The sequence below is a fragment of the Brassica napus genome, chromosome A6 (genome assembly GCF_020379485.1).
Source record: "Brassica napus cultivar Da-Ae chromosome A6, Da-Ae, whole genome shotgun sequence".
In the NCBI taxonomy this organism is placed as follows: Eukaryota; Viridiplantae; Streptophyta; class Magnoliopsida; order Brassicales; family Brassicaceae; genus Brassica; species Brassica napus.
Genome location: NC_063439.1, coordinates 28,653,604 through 28,675,152, shown reverse-complemented (window position 1 = coordinate 28,675,152; position 21,549 = coordinate 28,653,604). Strand labels below are relative to the sequence as shown.

Genomic DNA, 21,549 nt, shown 5'->3' with positions numbered 1-21,549 from the left:
CAATTTTGACCCTGTATTTCATTATTCTTTTATTTAAGGCTTAGACGAATAATGAGGGTTAAGTTAAATCGAACATAATAGCGTAATTTTAGCGTAAATAGTTAGATGGTTGGGGTCAAATAAGATAAAGTAACTTTAATTGGTACATTCTTACGTAAATATATAATAACCCAAGGACCTTAACTCAATTCGCCCCAATCAGGAAAAAAAGTTATTCTCCATAACCCAGCGTTTTGGTAATCAAGTTTTAATTGGGCCGGCCTAATTATTTAAAAGTCAGCCCCTTTTTTAGTACAAAACGCAGCGTTTTCTACCCCTTGTTCGCCAAGGTCTCGAACCAACTATATATATATGCAATCATCTAGACTAATCGTTTTGGCTAGCAGAGAACTCTAGAAGCAGCAGCAGCAGGAAGAGAAAGAAAGGTAAAAGCTTAAGCTCTTATTGAGACTTGCAGAATCATCTCCGCAACGTTGTCGACGACCTGTAAGTTTCCACTTTCGTTTTGATTTTTTCTTTTGTTCGTTTCTGTTTGGCATTTGATCGAACACTTGGTGCGTATCTTCGGTTGGTTTGGATGTGCTTGAGAAATTAATACCCAAAGATAGATAAATTTACAGTTTTGTTGCTAGGAATACTATTATCTACTTTGGGATGGACTTTGCAGGCAAAAATGGAGACACCACCAAAAGATGAAACACAAAACCCTCCTGCGAATCCGAATCCGAAACCAGCCATGGCGTCTTCATGTAGGAGGAAGGTAAAGGAAGATGCCACTTTTTTTGAGGACGTGAAAGATCACATCGATGAGTTCATTCATGCCTCCATGGATGAACACAAGACCTGCTTCCAGAAGACCATCAGCAAGGTTCCTCTTCCTCAACTCTCTTATAGAAAGTCTCGCTGACAAATCTTTATCCTGTTTGATTTGGTGTACATCTCTCTCAATGGATTTGATTTCAGATGTTTGGATTATCCAAGGCTGTGGCTGAGAAGCAGGCCGAGGAAGCCAAGGGAGGAGTCGAGAGTCAGTTGCCTCTTCAAACGACAGTGTCGGATTAAAAAGTGTCATGTCCTTCGAAGATACCAACACATGTCCTTTTCCTCTTGTTTATCTAAGTCATTTTGTAAATCAATAATCTTTTGAGTTTGTGTTAATTACTCTTAGTAGTTCCCAAAATATAACGTTGGAAAACAGTGAAGCCCTTTGTTATATATAATGCACCATGTGGAAGGTACAACTTTGTGTACAAGTAGAACTAATAAAGCACCAAACTCCAGAGAAAATCTTCATCTTTATGCTTAACTTGCACATGGAGAAGTTGAATGCACACTACTATAATATCGTCCTAAGGCCGCGTAGAGCTTGACCGTGTTAATTTCAAACAATTCAAAAGCACTTGGTCGATAAGTTCACATAGCTATTCATACAAAATAAATAAAACCGCCATCCGTAGATTTGTAAAAAAAAGAAACAAGGGCAAGAAAATTCAACATCCAAGGGCAAGATAAGTTCACATAGATCTTCATCTTGATCAAACAAAGCTGCTCCAATACATTTTCAAGCTGCAACATAAAATAACATTCCATATATTATAACAAAGAATGGTGCATTGGTGTCACAAAGCCAAGGTCACTGACCTCAAATATGGAGTGTGCCATCAAAATGAGACAGACAGAGATCGTACAATGTTAGAAAAATTTTCCGAAGAAAGCACAAGACCAGACCACAAGATCGTCCCCCAAACCTCTCCTCCTTTCCTCCTCTCCAACCCGATCTCCGTCGAACACTTTTCAACGTTACACAAAATCGCAATTTTGCCACCACAATTCGCCATCTTAGTGACATCACGGTCACCAGGAACATCTTCAAGACCCTTCACTCGGCTCCAAACCCTCGAGACTGGATCAAACTCCCATAACGCTTTCTGCCAGTCAAAACTGTAGAGCTTGTCATCAACGACGCAAGAACCCACCGTCCACTGCTTGTTCAACAACAAGTCCCTCTCCAAACTTCCTTCTTTTGGATCGTAAGCAAAGCTACTCTTTCGATCCATGATGCAAATCTTACCATCCATCACGAAACTCCTGATCGTTTTCTCATACACCTCCACGTCATCCAAACGCCTCACAGTCTCCCATGTCTGAGTCTTTAGATCAAAAGCCTCCACCCAGTTCGGAGACTGAGGGTCACACCCTCCCATCACATACAACTTCCCGCCGACGATCCCCGCGGCGGCGTGCTTCATGCTAGGGAGGGAGCGACACGTGTAAGACGGACAGTCGATGACGAACGCAGTGGAGACGAAGCTGACATCGACGCTTCCACCGAGGAAGTAAATCTCTGAGCCGACAGTGACGATAGACATTCCCCAATAGGGAACCAAAGGGAACGAAGGGACAGGAACCAAACGGTGTTTAACTGCTACTTCAGACTCTTGTTGTCCGAAACTAGGTTTGATGAGATTGAGAGTGTACCATTGAAGGGTTCGTGTACCGTAAGGTCTAAGCGCAACGTAAAGGACATCCTCTGTGCGGCGGAGTGCTGAACGCTCAGTGTAAATCTCCGGCGAAGCGATGAGACGCCTCAAGGTTAAACCCACGGGTAGTAACATCGAGGCACGCGTGCTAGGCAGTTCAGAGAGATTTCTTCTGGAAGTAGTAACAGCAACGATGGCGCATCATCATGATGCAATTTCTTCGGCGATTCAGAGCAACTTGTAAGGGTTGAAAGTTGCATAACCGTCGCTGTAAGATCTTCAACGGCGAAGCAAGGAAGAGAAGAGAAGAGAAGAGGAGCCTCATTTTTATGATTAAACGTTTAAATGGGTCTAGGCCCATGTCGTTTATGAAAGCTTATTAAAAGATAAATTTTTTAAAGAAAATAAACATTGGATGTGAATGATAACCAGGAAACAATATGTTCTCTAAAAATTATCATATGGAACAACCATTTTTTTCCATTCCTGTAATTTTATTTCTTTGCGTGCATTTCTTATTCGTTTCTCTTATTTCCAGAATGATCAACAGTCGAACCCGTTATGATTATTATGATTAATTGTTTTCATCAAGAAGTTGTTCCAATCTACAAAATCCCCTAAGACAAAGCCTCACTCCAGGTAGAATTTTGACCAAGTTAAAATTAAAACAATTCAAAAGCACTTTGGTCGATAATGTCACATAGCTTATTCATAAATAAATAAAACAACTTCCAAAGATTAGTACAACAAAGAAACAAAGGCAAGAAAATTCAACATCCAAAATAGTTTACAGCCTTAAATCTTCATCTTGATATAAGACCACGCTGCTCCTACACATTTTCAAAATGACACAGCTAGAGATCGTAAAATAACATATGAATCTTCAAAAGCCAGCACACGATTAGACCACAAGACCGTCCCCCAAACCTCTCCTCCTTCCCTCCTTTCCAACTCAATCTCCGTATACCAAATCTCCGTCGAACGCCGTTGAAGGTTAACCAAAATAACAAGTTTGCCACCATAATTCACCATTTTAGAACCTTCAGTCTTATCAGGAAGATCTTCAAGACCCCTCACTTGACTCCAAAACCTCGCCACTGGATCAAACTCCATTATCGTATTCCTCCGACCAAACGCGTACAACTTGTCATCAATAACGCAAGAACCCACACTCCACTGTCCGTTCAACAACGGGTCCCTCTCCAACCTTCCTTCTTTCGGATCGTAAGCAAAGCTACTCTTTCGATCCATGATGCAAATCTTACCATCCATCACGAAACTCCTGATCATTTTCTCATACACCTCCAAGTTATGCACAACCGTCACTGTCTCCCATGTCTGAGTCTTTAGATCAAAAGCCTCCACCCAGTTCGACGACCGAGGGTTACACCCTCCGATCACGTACAACTTCCCGCCGACGATTCCCGCTGCTGAGCAGGCGCGTGCTTGCTTCATTCTAGGGAGGAAGCGACGTGTGTAAGATGGACAGTCGATGACGAACACAGTGGAGACCATCTTGTCGTTGACGCATCCACCGATGACGTAAATCTCCGAACCGACGGTGACGATGGACATTCCCCAGGGAGGAACCGCAGGGAACGACGGGACAGGAACCAAACTATGGTTAACTACTCCAGACTCTTGTTGTCCAAAAGGTTTGAGATTGAGAGTGTACCATCGAGGGGTTTCTGTAACGCAAGATCGAATCGCGACGTAGAGGACGTTCTCCGTGCGGCGGAGAAATGACCTTTCAACGTAAATCTTTGGAGAAGCGATGAGACGCCTCATGGTTGTGGAGACCATTGAAACCGACGGGTGGTAGCATCGGGGCACGCGTGCTAAGCAGTTCAGAGATAACTCATCTGGAAGTAGTAACAGCGACAGTGGCCTCGGACCATGCACTTTCTTCTTCTTCTGTGGCGGCTTCTCGGCGTTAGAGCCAGAGGAATTTGTAACAGTTAAAAGATGCATAACCGTCGCTGTGAATTGTCAACCGCACGAAAGAAATGCGAAGATGGGGCCTACTATTTATAATTTAATCGTTTAAATGGGCTTAGGCCCATATCGTGTACGAAACGGTACATTTTGAGTCTTTTTAACGGTACTAATATCTTTTGTAATTTTCTTAATTCGCATAGAATGAATCAAAATAACATATTTGTGAAATCATTGTAGTATTGGTTAACTTATTTGACATTCATATTTATGTTAATTTTGCAGTTATATAAACCACCACCAAGATGAAATCTAAAAAAATCACGAACAAAAGAGATCCAAAAAAAAAAAGAATCAACGAGAACACTCATGAAAAAAAATTGAAGTTCGTGAAGTCAAGAAGAGATTGAAAATGACGGAAACAATCATTTTTTCTCTAGTACCATATTAAAAGTGTAACAAACTTAAACCATATCTTTCATTAATTAATGAATGAATGTACAAGGGAGTTTATATACAAGTATGGTAAGTGATATTTACACATGTATTATATACACATATAGTAAGCTATCTACATCTAATATTCTATGTTATTCATTCATGACTTCAAAATCTCTTTATATATAAGCTATAAGATCATAAGCCCGTCGATACAAAGAAAACTATTACATTTGAGATAACGAAATAAACTAATAGATAAGTCCAATCGATATATAACAAAGTATATTGTAATAGCTCCAATCTAATTCAGTTTTGCAAACATCGAATATCAATTTGTACTTCAGATAGTTTGAATCTATGATTAGAATAATTGGTTAACTTATTTGACATTCATATTTATGTTAATTTTGCAGTTATATAAACCACCACCAAGATAAAATCCAAAAAATCACGAACAAAAAAGATCCAAAGAAAAAGAGAACCATCGAGAATCTGTCGAAACACTTATGAAAGGAAATCGAAGATCACGAAGTCAAGAAAACGTTGAAAATGGCGGAAACAATCATTTCTTCTCTGATACCATATTAAAAGTGTAACAAACTTAAACCATATCTTTCATTAATTAATGAATGTACAAGGGAGTTTATATACAAGTATGGTAAGTGATATTTACACATGTATTGTGTACACATATAGTAAGGTATTTACATCTAATATTCTATGTTATTCATTCATGACCTCAAAATCTCTTTATATACAAGCTATAAGATCATAAGTCCATCGATACAAAGAAAACAAGTACAACTGAGATAAGAAAATAAATTAATAGATAAGTCTAGTCGATATATAACAAAGTATTGTTATCTCCAATCTAATTCAGTTTTGCAAACATTGAATATCAATTTGTACTTCAGATAGTTTGAATCTATGATTAGAATTATTGTCACATGTAAAAATAGCACCAAAGTTTGACTGATGTTAACTTGTTAGTTATCAAATGTGTATCTTCTTCAATCATACAATAATGTCAATCAAATTGCTGTATATCTTGGGTTTGACTTTTGTGGGTGTGGGTGAAAATGCTGACTAATACAATGTCACTTGAAGGTAGACTTTTTTTTTCTTGATTTCTCTCATAAATAGAGCCACGATTACTTATCTTTAGCGATTTAATACGAGAAAACTGTAATTAAATTATGTATAGAATCAAATCAATTATTATTCTAGATACTCGGAATTCTATCATTGATTTTAACATTTCTATAAAAATGGATAATATTTTAAAATATTAAAAAATGATATATATTGAGAGTTCGTTAAGCTGTCTTGGCGGGATCGTTGAGAGTCAAAACTCATCAAGACGATGTCGTATCCAAAATCTAACCATAAATCTTGGGAACGACGTGCCAGCGCGTTTATAACGAAAGATCCCATCTCTCACTTTTTTCACTTCTTACACTCTTTGTTGTCTGAATGGCCGCTGTTCTTGACCAGTAATGAAGCTTTCTCTGTCCAGAACAGTTCCGTAACAAACTACAATATTAAAATATTATTCAATTTGGTTCGTATTATTTTAAAGACTTTACATCTTTCTCTCTCTAAATCTAGAGGAAAAAAAGATGGAAGAGTTAGAGAGAGAGAAGAAAATGATTGGTAACCAACAATGGGTTTTGATTCTGTAAGTGCACAGAACATTAACTGCTAGAAAGTCGCAGAGGGTACAGAGAGAAGAACCTATTTTTATCTTTGTTGGTAAGAATCATAGAACGTCACAAAAAAAGAAAGTTTCCTTTTATATTTGATTTTGAGTGATGGTTTCTCAATAAATTGCAAAGATTCTCTCTCCAATTGAATCTTAGGAGTTGAAGCTTTAAAGGGTCTTTAGATTTCCTCATCAGAGTTTAGAGAAAGCATGATGGATCAGAAGAAGACAATCTTGCAGCTCTTCTTCTTCTTCCTCCTCTTGTTGTTAGAGTCAACGCTCGAGCAACAGACAAGTTCTTCTTCCCCAGTTGAGAAATCGGCGCTTTTGGTACTAAGGTCTTCTCTGGGGCTCAGAGGCAGAGATTGGCCTGTCAAAGGCGATCCTTGTCTGAACTGGAACGGCGTCAGATGTGATCAGAACGGTAGAGTAACTCATATCAACATTTCAGGGTTCAGAAGAACAAGGGTTGGCAATCAAAACCCTCAATTCTCAGTTGACTCGCTCGTCAGTCTCACCCGTTTAGCCTCCTTCAACGCCTCAAGGTTCTCACTTCCAGGCCCAATCCCTGTTTTATTGGGATCCAGCCTGTTGACTTTGCAGGTGTTGGACCTTAGCTCCTGTTCCATCACAGGAACCATCCCTGCAAATTTGAGTGGGCTATCACGCCTCACTGTTCTTGATCTTTCCAACAACTCAATCCAAGGGAACATTCCTCTGTCGCTTACATCTCTTCTGAACCTATCATTTCTTGATCTTTCCTCAAACTCTGTAGATGGTTTGATCCCTGCTAGTATTGGGGCACTCTCAAAGCTCCAACGTCTGAATCTATCACATAACGCCCTATCCTCCTCCATACCTCCATCACTTGGAGATATTGCTGCTTTAGCTGACCTTGATCTCAGCTTCAACGACCTGTCTGGTTCGGTTCCAACAGAACTCAAAGAGCTCAGAAACTTGCAGACAGTTGTAGTTGCTGGAAACCGCCTTTCAGGATCCCTACCTCCTGATCTGTTTAGTTTCATGAGTAAACTCCAGATCGTTGACTTCAGAGGCTGTGGTTTCACCGACGTTTTACCTTCTAGCTTATGGTCGTTACCAGACCTGAAGATTCTAGATCTTTCTGGAAATCAATTCTCCAACGAGCTGCCTAATACCACTGTCAGCTTTGGTTCTACTATCTCACTGCTAAACATATCCGATAACATGTTTTACGGCAATCTCGCACTTATACTGAGGAGGTTCCGAGTTGTTGATCTGACAAGAAATTATTTCCAAGGTAAAGTTCCAGACTTTGTGCCCATCAACGCTTCCTTGAGCAACAATTGTCTTCAGGGGCCAGTGAGCCAGCGAGGATTGTCAGACTGCTCTTCGTTTTACTCCAGTAAGGGATTAAGTTTCGACAATTTCGGACAGCAACCAGTACAGGAAAAGAAGCCTGAGTCTCCCTGGTTAAGCCACAGGATTAAAGTTATAATTGCTGCAGTTGGAGGGTCTATTTTGGTTATGCTCATTCTCATATTGTTACCTATAACAGTGAACTTCTGTGTCCGTAGAAGAAGCAGATCATCAACCAGTACACGTCCTAGAGGGAGACACAACGGCGTTGGCCCATTGCCTCCTGATGAAACACTTCCCTCGGAAAGAGGAGGAGGAGTCTCTGTAAACTATGCGAGCCTTGGAACGACATTCACCTATCAACAGCTGGTCAATGCCACAAAGGAGTTCAGAGACGCGAACCTGATCAAGAAAGGAAGATCAGGTGATCTATTCAAGGGAGTTCTAGAAACAGGAGTTCAGGTCGTTGTGAAGAGAATCAACTTGGAGTTGATGAAGAGCAACGAAGCGTATCTAACGGAGTTGGATTTCTTCAGCCGGTTTGCTCATCCGAGAGTAGTCCCATTTGTAGGAAAATGCTTAGAGAGCCCAACACACAAGCTCTTGGTGTATAAGTACATGATGAACAGGGATTTACCAAGCTCATTGTTCTACAAATCAAGTTCACTTGTTGACGACGGATTGAAATCTCTAGACTGGATCACAAGATTGAAAATCGCATTGGGAGCAGCAGAGGGACTTTCCTATCTGCATCACGACTGTTCACCATCTATTGTCCACAGGTATTACATTTAAAACCAACAACCACAATGTGTTCATAGTGATGCTGATATCTCCAATGTAAATGTGTGTTTAAAGAGATATACAAGCAAGCAGCATTCTCCTAGATGATAAGTTTGAAGTAAGGCTTGGAAGCTTCAGCAAAGCTTGCCATCAAGAAAACAACGGCCGTCCAAAGAAAATCGCCCGCTTGCTCAGCAGATTATCCCAGTAAGTGTCTCCAGTTGAACACCTTAGCTAGATTACACGATTAAACAACTAACAAGAAGTTTCTTTCTTTGTTCACTTTCTTTCAGGTCTTCTCAAGAAAGTGTTCCTGGTGAGTCCATCATCTTCAAATGTTAACAATTTAGATTCTCAATATTCTAACAATCTATCTCTCTCTCTCCACAGACTCTCCAGCAACAGCAACATGCGCATACGATGTCTACTGCTTCGGGAAGATACTCCTCGAGCTAATCACAGGCAAAATCGGAATCAGCTCATGCGAAGAGCCTCAATTCAAAAAAATCCTAACGGAGATAATCCCCCACATCTCATCACAGGACAAAGAACCGATCATAAACATTCTAGACCAATCCCTCCTCGTCGACGAAGACCTCCTGGAAGAAGTCTGGGCGATGGCGATCGTCGCGAGATCCTGCCTCAACCCCAAACCGACGAGGCGGCCGCTTATGAGACACGTGGTGCAAGCGCTGGAGAATCCGCTGAGAGTGGTGAGGGAGGACAGCAGCGAGTCGGAGAGGTTCCGCACGATAGGATCCTCGCGAGGGTCGTCGAGCAGCGGGAGAGTGTTCGGAAGCTGGAGGCAGAGCATTTCTGATCCTGTGGCGGCGGGGACGAGTAGCCTTCTGTCTCAGGCAGAGGGTTTAGCGAGATCTCAAGGAATGACGGGATCGTCGACGAGGGGAAGTAGCCGTGGCGCCTCGAGTCGACGAAGTATGAAAGATGTATAGCTAAAAAAACGAACTCACACTATATTTTTTCACATTTTATTTTATTTTTCCTTTGTGGTTATGATTTGTTTATCTTTGTTCATAAAATTCCCAGAAATTTATAAATCAAACACGACCAGTTTTGATTTGGTGATAATCTTTGGGGGAAATTGTGTCAATTTGTTTTGTGTTGGGGGAAATATGTAAATTGTAATACCTTTGGGGGGCAATAACCATAAAAATAAAGTCTTGTGGGCCAGTAATTGTGAGGCCTATTGGGCTACTTTGGGCCGTAGGGTTTAGTGTTATGTGTTCACACTGTCGTCGTCCATTCTCATCGTCACTCCTTGAGATTCTTTCGTCCCTGAGATGGCATCGCTTTGCAGGTCAGCGCTGATGAGTGGTTCTAGAAATTTAGTATCTAGATCCAGGATCGTAACTCAAAAGTATCTCAATCTTAAACCGACAACGACGACTTCAGCTCCTTTTGGTTCAGTCTCCCAATCCATCCCTCGCGCTTCAAGGTGAGCAGTCGATTTAGAGAATACCGAACCATGTTTTGTGAGATTGTGTTTAGTAAGGAACTTTTGTCAATTGCAAATTGTGAAGGGTTCTGTCGGCTTTGGGAAGCGTTGAGACGATGATTCCGCTTCACAGTGCGGTTGCTTCAGCTCGGCTCCGGTCAAGCATCGCTGCTGATTCCTCTTGTTGGAGCATGCTTTCCGAGGGTAATTTTTCATCCCTTTTTGCTTGTATTGTTGTTTATGAACATTTTGTTGCCTTTGTGCTAGTTCTTTATCACTGGTTGGTTTTGAAGTTAAAAGTGAACGTGGAGATTTATTGATCAGTAAGCTAGAATCTCGCTCATGTATTAGGGTTGAGACTCTCAGATGGCAATCTTTTGTATGAAATGGGATTAAGGCTCTTAATGTATGATTTCCGATTATATGGTTTCAATAAGGAAAAGCATCATAAAGATGAAAAACTTTGACAAGGAATAAAGTGTTAATTATCTCTTACATAATCATGTTTTTGTTGAGATATATGGTTGGTCTTAGATTCTGTACGTGATTGTGTTATGTTCTAAAGCTTTGCTTTTCTGACTGGTGTTCCTCTGCTCAATGCGATAGGATTTGCCACGCCTTTGTGACCCCGGTCTGCTGGATTCTACATAAGGCGAAAATTATTAGGACTTGCTTTCAGACAATGAACGAACAATGATACTACTTTTGTCGAGTTTGAACTCTTTCGTTGATGTATTGTTATAGTTCAGTTCAGAAGAAATGTTGCTTCAAAGTTCTTGTTATCTTTCGGTTGCTGTTTCTATCCACACATTTTGGGGGCTTTATCTGCCTTGCAACTCAGTTTTTCCTCTCTTCTCTTCCTGTGTCAAGTTCAGTGTTCATCTTGATTGTTCGTGCAAATAACAATGCGTAAGCTCCTTTTTTTCTAATCGTCTCTTCTTATTTCTAATCGTCTCTTAGAGATGGGAGCTCCTCGGTGACACCATTATTAGCACTGGTCTTGATCATGAAGTGTTCATGGTTTGATACTTGTTATTGTTCTACTTTAGACTACTACTTGATATTACAAATTATGGGGCCGGTTAAGGACCACTAATCATCATCTTGTAAGCATTATAAATTAGACTTCGTTATTGCATTCTAACGAACATAAACAAACTTAAGACCCTACCAACCAATAATTGTGAACCCAAACTTTCTTGCATTCTACTCTTATACCCGTTTGTTAGTGATAATGATGTAAGAAGCATAACTACAAACATAACCATGTCTTTTTCATTCTGGTCCACCAACTATGTAACTACAGTATTGGTATACTAGAAAATTTCAAATAATATACCAAAAATATACGATAGCCCCAAACTCACCAGACAAACTATATACACATCCGAGTGTGAATGTCTATATAATAGCTCATGTTCTTAATGTAATAACTCGAACGAGATATAATAAAGAGAACTAAAGGATAGCGATACGGGGAATTGTGGACTAAAGCCAAAAGTTTTGTCCGAAACCGGAGCTCCGGCGCCAGAGGAGCTTAAGACTTCACCTGAAGATCAGAAGATCGACGCTGCGAAATCTCTTATCAATTTGTTCCTTCAAGTAAAGTCACTACAATTTATAAACACAAACATTTTTGGTTAATAGGATGTTATATTCTTAATTATATTATGTGAGCTTGGTTAATAGGACAAGGTAGATAAGACTACAAAAGATGACGAGAAGACAGCACCAGAGAAGCTGCCAGTAACTGAAGATCTGAAAACAGCTTTGACTGAGGCAAAATCTCCGGCTGATGATCAGAAGATTAGGAAAGAAGATGCCGTTCGTGTCCAGAAAGTGATCGACGATCTGACTGTTATGGAAACAGAAACAGATGCTAAGCCAGAGGAAGTCAGAAGAGAAGCAGCAGCTTAATTATGAAAGAAGCTAAAAACTTTATTCTGCGGTTGCGTTCTTGATCGCAATACGCTTGTTCAAGATTTTTTTGGTTTTGTTTATGTTTGTTCACGATTCCAAAATGCAAACGCTAGTTCATGCTTGATGGTAAACATTTTTGTTTTGGACTTTTTGTAGACTAAAACGCGAACGCTGGATTTATCATATGAGTTGACAGTTGCGCGCCCTATTCCCTAACACACTGAAACTGATCACTATTTCATTTGAAGCGCTAGTTTCTGCGTTTGCGTCTGAAAACTGCATGCGACGATGGGCCCTTTACATAAAAACGCATGCATCGATGAGCCATAGTATCAAAGTGTTTTCAAATATGGAAGAGTTTACTGGAATGGGCTTATTATAGATTGAACGTGCGGGTAAAGAACCGGACACGAAGACGGATCCGAATTCCCATGCATTTAATTGGGAGACAACTACTTGACCCTTTAAAGAGGCCACCAAACTCTTCGAGCCTTCAACCTATCTATTTATACATGACGACAACAGCCAATACCATTTATACACGTATCCATAGTTTGTTGTAAGTTATAAACGCGGCCACTTCTAACCACCACCGGTTCATGAACGACATAAATGATACTACCAGGAAAGCATACTAGTACTATTTAGAAAATAATGTTTTAGTGAAAAAAATAGATTTGCACAGTAACGTCTTTACTAATCAAACGGAAATCCTTGTATAACTAAACCATGTTCTAATTTTTCTTTGATAATAATGATTTTTTTACTTGGGATTTATCCAAAAATGGCATATTATTATTACATACAATGAAATTAATATAAATAACTGTCCTAATTTTAAACAGTGTGTTTAAAAAAAAAAATAGAGGAAACAAATAAATAGTTTCTTAAAATACTGATGAAAGCAATAAAAGAGTTATTAATAGCTGGAGCTACTTTCCTCTCCTCTCCTATGTGAGTGCCCATATATGCACCACTCCCTTGAGATAACCACACAACATAAACCAATCTCTCCCTCACTCACTCAGACAAAAGAGAAACAAATGGCGAAATCTCCAGAGACAGAGCATCCGAACAAAGCCTTTGGTTGGGCTGCCAAAGACAAATCTGGTGTACTCTCTCCTTTCCATTTCTCCAGAAGGTTCTCATAATCAGTCTCTTGCATAGTTTTTATTTTTTGTCTCAATCACAAAAGGTATGTTTATAATAGAGTTTGGTGCTTACTTTGCAGAGACAATGGTGACAATGATGTGACAGTGAAAATCTTGTACTGTGGAGTGTGCCACACTGATTTACATACCATCAAAAACGACTGGGGTTTCTCCTATTATCCTGTAGTTCCCGGGTAATCAACAAATTATACAAATATCTTCTAATTAAAAAAATGATTTACATGGCATAACCTTTTTATATATGAATTAGGCATGAAATAGTTGGAATAGCTACAAAAGTTGGCAAAAACGTGACTAAATTCAGAGAAGGAGACCGTGTTGGAGTAGGAGTGATCACTGGTTCTTGCCAGTCTTGCGAATCTTGTAACCAAGATCTTGAAAACTACTGTCCCCAAATGTCTTTCACCTACAACTCCATAGGATCCGATGGAACCAAGACCTACGGTGGATATTCGGAGTCCATTGTGGTCGATCAACGTTTTGTCTTACAGTTTCCCGAGGGATTGCCTAGCGATTCGGGTGCCCCCTTGCTGTGTGCTGGTATCACTGTGTATAGTCCAATGAAGTACTATGGTATGACCGAGCCAGGGAAGCATTTGGGCGTGGCTGGACTTGGTGGGCTTGGTCATGTTGCTGTCAAGATTGGTAAAGCCTTTGGTTTGAAAGTTACTGTGATTAGTTCTTCTCCTAGTAAAGAAGACGAAGCTATTAATCGACTTGGTGCTGATTCGTTTCTTGTCTCATCTGATCCTCAGAAGATGAAGGTAACAAAGAGTTGTCTTTAACCTATGGTTCTTGGTCCTAACCGGTTTAACTTATGTTTTGTTTGTGTGGAAATTTTAGGCTGCAATTGGAACTATGGACTATATTATCGATACGGTATCAGCAGTACATGCTCTGTTTCCATTGCTTGGTTTACTCAAAGTCAATGGAAAGCTTGTCACGTTAGGCTTACCTGAGAAGCCTCTTGAGCTACCAATCTTCCCTCTTGTTCTCGGTAAAGAAAACCCTAGTAACTTTCTCTACAAACTCTTGTTTCTTGTTACACAAGTTAACCCCTGACTCAATTATTGTTAACAGGAAGAAAAATGGTGGGAGGAAGTGACATTGGAGGGATGAAGGAGACACAAGAGATGCTTGAGTTCTGCGCTAAGCATAACATAACGGCAGATATTGAGCTGATCAAGATGGATGAGATTAACACTGCGATGGAGAGGCTTGCTAAGTCTGATGTTAGGTACAGGTTCGTGATCGACGTGGCTAACTCCTTGAGCCCTCCATGACTTAGCCGAACCTAAGAGTTGGCTCTGGAGGAGTTTGTATCTTTGTGCTTTTTCTGTGTTTGTTTCTCTCGCGTTATCTCCGTTTTCTACTTTCTTGTTAGTGAACTGGTTTCTTGTGGAACAAGTCACCTAAATTATCAGAGAACTTTACTCTGTTTTTCTTTTCATGTTTTCGATATTGAGATATAATAAGTCTTTCTGATTAGAGAAAAATTTCATCAATGGTAATAGATAAAAAGGAACTAAAACAAAACACAAATTCATTAAAAAAAATTCTTTATAGCTAGCCATATGCTTGTATTAATATATCAAATTCATCAAAACGCACCGAAGAAGACGACATCGGATAGAAATTTTTAATGAGATCGAGGATCACATTCAGCGTATGAAGGAGAGAGGACTGGTAGATCGGGATGATATTAAACTGTGGAGGAGAGGGGACAAATATAAATTAACTTTCAGCTCCAAGGAAACATGGAAACTGACACGAGTGCCTCGACCGAAAGTGAATTGGAGTCCTGGGATCTGGTTTGCTTTCAATACTCCAAAATATTCATTCATTGCTTGGCTTGCAATCCTCAACAGACTTGCAACCGGTGATCGAATTAAGCAATGGAGCACTCAACATCCCAGCTCTTGTGTGTTCTGCAATGACCCGATAGAGTCAAGAGATCATCTTTTCTTTGTCTGCAAGTTTTCAGAGGAGGTTTGGAAAGGATTAACCCAGAAACTGCTAGCTACACGCTATACCAACCAGTGGGACCAGATTATACAGCTGGTGATTGATCAAAACAGAGACAAAACAGAGCTTTACATAGTGAGATATGTGTTCCAAGCAACTTTGTATGCCATATGGAGGGAACGTAATCAACGTCGGCATGGAGAAAGTCCACTATCCCCGAGTCAGCTCATTCAGCTGGTGGACAAAAACGTTCGTAATAGGCTGTCTTCCATCCGCGCCCGAACGCACACGGGAGGTTTAGTTCTATGGTTTGCAACGAGATAGGTTATAGATAGGTTTGAGTTTAAAAAAAATTTCTATCCCAATGTAACACAAAGTGTAAAACAGCTTTTTGTTTGAATTAATTTAACATTCTTTCAAAAAAAAAAAAAAAATATATCACAATCAAGCTTTATTGGGAGAAGCAGCTGGGGAAGAGTGGTCGGAGTTTGGATCCTGGCAAAAGCCACGGAGGACGGTAGCTTCTTCAGATGAAAAGCCGAGAGAAGTGAGCATCGCAGGCCAACAATTGGTGGTAATGACGTCAACGGCTTCGCAACAACTTACACCGAGTTTGGTTTCACCACCATTGACAGTTAAGTATCTGGACTACTCTCCTCAATAAACTTGGCTTTAACAAAATCATTAAGCTCTTGGAGAAACGCACAAGTAGACTTAGCTTTTGACTGCCCAACACTCCTCTCATCCACTTTCACATGCCCAAAAGAATCCACAATCAATTCCATAGAAGCGTAAGAAGAGCGATAGAAGAAGGGAAAGGGTGTATACCTGAATTGACGATGTACTTCGTTTTAGACATTGTTAAGCTTACCCTCTCTCTCTCAGAGCCAAATGCTAGAGACAGACCGGTTATGTCTTCAACCCAATTCCTGTTTTGTAAATACCACTTTGAAAATAAATGTTCGGATTAATTACAATTTTTTTAACACTGATTATATTTCACGTTCGTAGTTATATTTTTTACATTACACTCAACTGTTTTATAAAGATCTATGATGATTCTATTTTTGAAGTTAAAATTATCTTATATTATTATTATTTTTTTTTAAATCCAGATTTTCTTATATATAAATAATAATAATGTTTAAGTTAAAATATTAGAATACCTTGCTTTCACTTTTAAAAGGTTTATCAACATTTTTCTCAGTATTCTATACCGAAAAATCATTACATTAGAAGCTCTTGTACAATAATTGAATCAATGAAAAACATTAGTTACTAGAATCATAGAGCATAGTTTTCACAATTTAATTTCTTTTCTACAATCCTCTTCAACTGTTTTTGTTTCTAAACTTCAAGCATTAAACACCATCTGGATTTCCAGTAAAAATGGAACATAAACATTTTTTTGACATTTCTCAGAGCATCAAGAACAATGTACATTCGTTCAAAAAGTTCACTAGAGCATCGAGAACAATGAATCAATTCATACATTTAAAATAAAATAAAATATGACTGTTGAAATGGTTAGGTAATTTTTTACCGTTGTTATTAATTTTTCTTCGGAAATACAAGTTGTCACTCAAAAAAAAAGTTGTCACTCACAAGTGACATGCATGATAGATTATTACCGAGTCCCGAAAAATACGACCGTTACACGGTAAGAAAACTTATTACTTTTGTGATAAATTTCCTTTTTCCTTTTGTAGCATTAATTCCAAAAAAAAATATACAACGGACATAAATTTCCTTTTTCCTTCTATAAATACTCACTCTTGCTTCACTCAACATGCACATCAATATTTCTCCTCTTTAATTTCTTTATAACATTTGTTGTTTGTTCTCGAGCAAAGCTTTGTTTTTTGAAAAAAATATATTTTGTTACGGAGAACCTATCTGTTGCATCATTTGCTTCATGGTACTTACTGTATTCTTGTGATGGATTTTCTGGCTGTGCCAGAGGTTATTAACCGAGCGGGGACGAGGGAAAGGCAAGCCAAATGACAAAGTCATCTCGATCATGGAGAGGTTTATGAGCACCTTCTCGAGCAAAGCTCTGTGGAATGTTTTATTGAGAGGATCCCTTCCATTCATCTCCGAGCCTTATCCACAAGATTTGATATGAGGAAAGCATGTTCCGTGTCAAAGATCGACGTCAGATCAGGTCGGTTTTCTTTTACTAAGAAAACAGTTTTTCTTTCATTTTTTATTTTTGAGTTTAAATTTTGATACTATATATATAGATATATTTTGTACAGTCATGTTCATAAAAATTTCTACGGGCTGTTAGAGGTGTATATATGTTTAATATGTTATTCGTATTGTAAATTTAACACATACACTAACTTTCAGTTTGGGAAAAGGTTTAGGTGATAAATTTCAATATGTTGAAAACAAACCAAACTATATCACCGGGTCCATAGAATTTCTATGGTCGGTTAGTGGTTGATATGTTTAACATGTTTTTTTGTATTGTAAATTTAACACTTACACTAATTTTCATTCTGGAAGAAAGTTTAAGGATAAATTGTAATATGTAGAAGCAAACCAAACTTTTACATCCTGTCCATAGAATTTTTTATGGTCTGAAAAAGTGCATATATGTTTAATATATTTTTTAGTATTATAAATTTAACGCTTAAATTTTCAAAGTTTTCTTTGAGTATGCAAAGTATTTCGATTTAATTAAAGTTTTCTAACAATATGTTTACTAAGAAAACTGTTTTTCTTTCACTTTTTATTTTTGAATTTTGATACTATATATATAGATATTTTTTGTACAGTCATGTCCATAAAATTTTCTATGGTCCGTTAGAGGTGTATATATGTTTAATATGTTATTCGTATTGTAAATTTAACACTTACACTAACTTTCAGTTTGGGAAAAGGTTTATGTGATAAATTTCAATATGTTGAAAACAAACCAAACTATATCATCGGGTCCATAGAATTTCTATGGTCGGTTAGTGGTTGATATGTTTAACATGTTTTTTGTATTGTAAATTTAACACTTACACTAACTTTCATTCTGGAAGAAAGTTTAAAGGTAAATTGCAATACGTAGAAGCAAACCAAACTTTTACATCCTGTCCATAGAATTTTTTTATGGTCTGGAGTGCACTTATGTTTAATATATTTTTTAGTATTATAAATTTAACGCTTAAATTTTCAAAGTTTTCTTTGAGTATGCAAAGTATTTTGATTTAATTAAAGTTTTCTAACAATATGTTTAATATGCTTTTTCTTATTGTATATTTGACGAGGGAATGGCAAGCCAAATAACGGAGCCATCTCGATCAGGGAGAGAGGTTTACGAGCACCAAGTTTCGAGGAGGTGATCAGAAGTATCAATAAACTCAAAAGTAAGCCAAAGTGGAGCTGGGGAGTTCACATTTACTGCATAGCGAGATTCCTTAAACAATGAGAGAGTTCAAAAATGCATTTACGTACTTAGGGGGGTTAGATAAAGTTTTCATAACAATTTGTAATAGCTAAGTTTATATATTTCCCGAAATCGGAGGTTAATATTTCAGACTGAAAAGCTTGCAAGTGAAACAGAATCATCAGAAGTTTAAAAAAACTGAACGGGGAACTCCAAGTATCAATTTTATTAGCATTATAAGAAAACAAGAATATGTTGATGATTGATACATGTTGAAGGGAAAAAGCTTACATGTTCAGCTTAAAAAGTTCCAAGGAAAAAAAGGCTTAAGTTAATCGGAGAAGGAAGAAGAAGAAGATGGGAGCTTAAATTAAGTTAACCCAATAATCTCATGGTTATGTTGCTGTTGGTCAAAATTGAAATCAAATCTGAAAAAAACACTTGACTAAACCGGAAGTAAATAACTGAACCGAAATTAAATATCCGATTCGTTAGTTCGGTTATAATTTAAAGGTTTACTAGTGGGGGCTGATCTAGAGTAAATGATTAATGGTGATTAAGAGTAATTAAGCACAGAATTAGTGAAGCGTTAGGCTTTAGTGAAGAACAGATGAGTAACAGAGGATGGATAGTGGATATAAAAGGTTTCTTTGTATCAAAAGTGATTTGTCTTTGAACAAGCCTAACAACAAAAGTGGCTGTAGTTTAGTGGTGAGAATTCCACGTTGTGGCCGTGGAGACCTGGGCTCGAATCCCAGCAGCCACACTTTTATCTTTTTGAATACGCTAACATCTACTATGTATGTACTTAAGTTTTTTAATAAACCACCCTTTTAACAGGTTTTTTAGTGAAAGCCCACTATACATTGCAATGTACTTAAGCTAAACTTGGGGCACAATGCCCATTTTTACTTACTACTTTCTACACTTGGTGCACCCATCAATTTTTTTAAAAATCAGTAGATCTCTGCCGTTGATCGTGTGAGTAAGAAGAAAGCCCTAATAATAATAATCGGACGCTTCCTCTCTTCTTATATAAATACCTCTCATCTTCCCCCATTGTTTCCAATACCTAAAACAAACTTAGTTTCTTCTCATCAGTTCTCTACAGTTCTTGTACTCTGCTGTGTTATCTTATGATTCGTCTTAGCTAGGGATGTTAATGATGATAATTCAAAAGGCTTGTTTCTCAAAAAACATTCGCAGTGGCCGCCTAAGAGCTTTCGCCTTTCGCCAGGCTTGAGAGTTAATGCTGCTTCTATCCTTCCTTGGATGTCTGAAACTTTATATTTATTAGCTTTGAGTCGTAATAAGTTTGTTTGTTTTATATATGGTTCTTTAGATTTTGAGTGCTTAATGTCTGTTTTAGCTGAATTTTATGTTGCTAGTGCTAATAGGATTGAACAAAGTTTAACACATGTTAATTCATCTGTATGGCTTTGTCAGCTGTCTCAATTGGTTAACTTTGGGTCGATGATGATAGACGTTAAGGCTTGTTTCTCAAAAAACATTCGCAGTGGCCGCCTAAAGCTTTCGCCTTTCGCCGGGCTTGAGAGCTAATGCAGCTCCCTTCCTTCCTTGGATGTCTGAGATCTTATATTATCTTCCTTGTTTTTTTCTATGTTTGTGTTTTGCAAATGTTTGGGAATTGGGAGTGTGTGCTTCCTTTCAATGGTGGCGGTTGGACAAACTTCTTTCATTGTTATTTTAATTATTTGTAAAATGTGGCCAAGTTTTAATCTTGTAAAATCATGTTCTTGCATATATTGTGATAGTTAAAACATATTACTTCATTTTCAGCAATTATTATTATTTTCGAGTGAATTTTGGCGTCGAAAATTTTCGACCTGTTTGTTTATCGTTAGGCCCATTAATTATATCTTTTTTCCATTGACATATGAACAAAAAAACTATAAACTCAGATACACAACACTAGAAAGTATCAGATGGTTTATATACCTGCGTTCAAAATGAACGGAATTATCAGATGGCTTCTTGTTTGCATTTATTTTGAAGATATCATGGTGTTCACGTAATCTTTTTAAAGATATCACTAACCATATAACTACAAAGTTTGTCCAATGACTATTCTATCTGAAGCACATGGACTCGCCATGTTTATCGCCGGGCTATACGGTTTTAGATTAAATAGTGTTCTTTGTTTTTTCTTTTGACGTCTCTTTAAAACTATACGACAAAAAAACGACGGGAAAAATAAAGACAGGAAACGGGGTTGCACACGTGTAAAGCTCAGTTTAACAGGTCGATGCGTGTGGAGACAGCCGAAACGGGAAAGTCTGCTTACGTATGTGCTTGTAGTGCTAAACGGGGACCTCTCCTCGCACATGCCCCTGTTATTTGACGTTTGATTGTTTGATGTGTGGCATTTTAATGGAAGCCCACACGAATTTTCCCATGTTAATGTGACTCACAATTAAACCAAGTCAACCCTGTAATGATCTAGCATTACCCGGAAGCATATGAATATATCTTATATGTTACTTGGAGACGAGTAAACATTTTATTTTAAATGTCTTTGAACGGATTATTCAATTACCTGCAGAGCATTCTCTTGATTTTATTTATATGGAGTTGGGATCCTGATATAATTCTGATACACAAATCAAACGGGCCTATCAGTTAGGTGTTAGATGTTTTTGCTGGAAACAGCTAGAAAATTAATTGAATTTATTTGAAAGGACACTCTCCATTGACCAGCAAAACTTTCAATTCAACAAGTATTCATTTTCATCAAAAATATATACTATTTTTTTTTGAATATAACTTGCTTTCTTGTCAGAAAAATATATACTATTTTCAGTTTAATTGTCGTTATAGAGCGAATTTTACATTTTAAAATAAATGTTGTTATAGGAATTGATAATTTTTACATATTTTTGTATTTAAGCCAGCTATTTAGATTAAGATTGGCTGTCAATAGGTTATGATGATAACTTAGTTGTATTTTCATTGCA

At 38.1% G+C, this 21,549-nt stretch overlaps 6 protein-coding genes, 3 non-coding genes and 1 pseudogene across 10 annotated transcripts; 8 read left to right on the top strand and 2 right to left on the bottom strand.

Moving 5' to 3' along the window:
• The first annotated feature begins 332 nt into the window (after positions 1-332).
• Positions 333-1,238, top strand: BNAA06G40720D. Of its 2 annotated transcripts, none has more exons than XM_013789494.3 (3): positions 333-486; positions 668-868; positions 964-1,238. In XM_013789494.3, exons 2-3 carry the CDS (start codon positions 674-676, stop codon positions 1,060-1,062), a joined length of 294 nt encoding a protein of 97 aa, XP_013644948.1. In that variant the 5' UTR covers positions 333-486; positions 668-673; the 3' UTR covers positions 1,063-1,238. The 2 variants fall into 2 exon arrangements, with proteins under 2 accessions (XP_013644948.1, XP_048590898.1); XM_048734941.1 differs by having other exon boundaries at positions 383-486; positions 621-868.
• Positions 1,239-1,375: 137 nt separating this feature from the next.
• LOC106349508 lies at positions 1,376-2,965 on the bottom strand (annotated as a pseudogene).
• A 197-nt stretch (positions 2,966-3,162) lies between these two features.
• LOC106352473 (F-box/kelch-repeat protein At4g39240-like) lies at positions 3,163-4,721 on the bottom strand. Its single transcript, XM_013792096.3, has one exon. It carries the CDS (start codon positions 4,449-4,451, stop codon positions 3,321-3,323), a length of 1,131 nt encoding a protein of 376 aa, XP_013647550.2. The 5' UTR covers positions 4,452-4,721; the 3' UTR covers positions 3,163-3,320.
• Positions 4,722-6,217: 1,496 nt separating this feature from the next.
• LOC106349510 (probable LRR receptor-like serine/threonine-protein kinase At2g16250) lies at positions 6,218-9,768 on the top strand. The gene is made up of 4 exons (XM_013789495.3): positions 6,218-8,678; positions 8,755-8,886; positions 8,973-8,995; positions 9,070-9,768. Exons 1-4 carry the CDS (start codon positions 6,769-6,771, stop codon positions 9,630-9,632), a joined length of 2,628 nt encoding a protein of 875 aa, XP_013644949.2. The 5' UTR covers positions 6,218-6,768; the 3' UTR covers positions 9,633-9,768.
• A 12-nt stretch (positions 9,769-9,780) lies between these two features.
• LOC106352474 (protein NONRESPONDING TO OXYLIPINS 2, mitochondrial) lies at positions 9,781-10,989 on the top strand. The gene is made up of 3 exons (XM_013792097.3): positions 9,781-10,135; positions 10,221-10,339; positions 10,742-10,989. Exons 1-3 carry the CDS (start codon positions 9,981-9,983, stop codon positions 10,759-10,761), a joined length of 294 nt encoding a protein of 97 aa, XP_013647551.1. The 5' UTR covers positions 9,781-9,980; the 3' UTR covers positions 10,762-10,989.
• A 598-nt stretch (positions 10,990-11,587) lies between these two features.
• LOC106352475 lies at positions 11,588-12,263 on the top strand (the record flags this gene model as incomplete). Its single annotated transcript, XM_013792098.3, has 2 exons — positions 11,588-11,737; positions 11,825-12,263. Coding segments are annotated over 2 exons (378 nt in total), but the record flags the coding sequence as incomplete, so codon positions are not given.
• Positions 12,264-12,939: 676 nt separating this feature from the next.
• Positions 12,940-14,732, top strand: LOC106349511 (probable cinnamyl alcohol dehydrogenase 9). Its single transcript, XM_013789496.3, has 5 exons — positions 12,940-13,196; positions 13,287-13,400; positions 13,478-13,991; positions 14,071-14,224; positions 14,308-14,732. Exons 1-5 carry the CDS (start codon positions 13,024-13,026, stop codon positions 14,508-14,510), a joined length of 1,158 nt encoding a protein of 385 aa, XP_013644950.2. The 5' UTR covers positions 12,940-13,023; the 3' UTR covers positions 14,511-14,732.
• Positions 14,733-19,268: 4,536 nt separating this feature from the next.
• TRNAH-GUG lies at positions 19,269-19,340 on the top strand. Its single transcript has one exon. It is a non-coding gene; the product is annotated as a tRNA-His (tRNA).
• A 391-nt stretch (positions 19,341-19,731) lies between these two features.
• Positions 19,732-19,858, top strand: LOC125576027. Its single transcript, XR_007314562.1, has one exon. It is a non-coding gene; the product is annotated as a small nucleolar RNA SNORD14 (small nucleolar RNA).
• Positions 19,859-20,042: 184 nt separating this feature from the next.
• On the top strand, positions 20,043-20,168 carry LOC125576028. Its single transcript, XR_007314563.1, has one exon. It is a non-coding gene; the product is annotated as a small nucleolar RNA SNORD14 (small nucleolar RNA).
• The last annotated feature ends 1,381 nt before the right edge of the window (positions 20,169-21,549 follow it).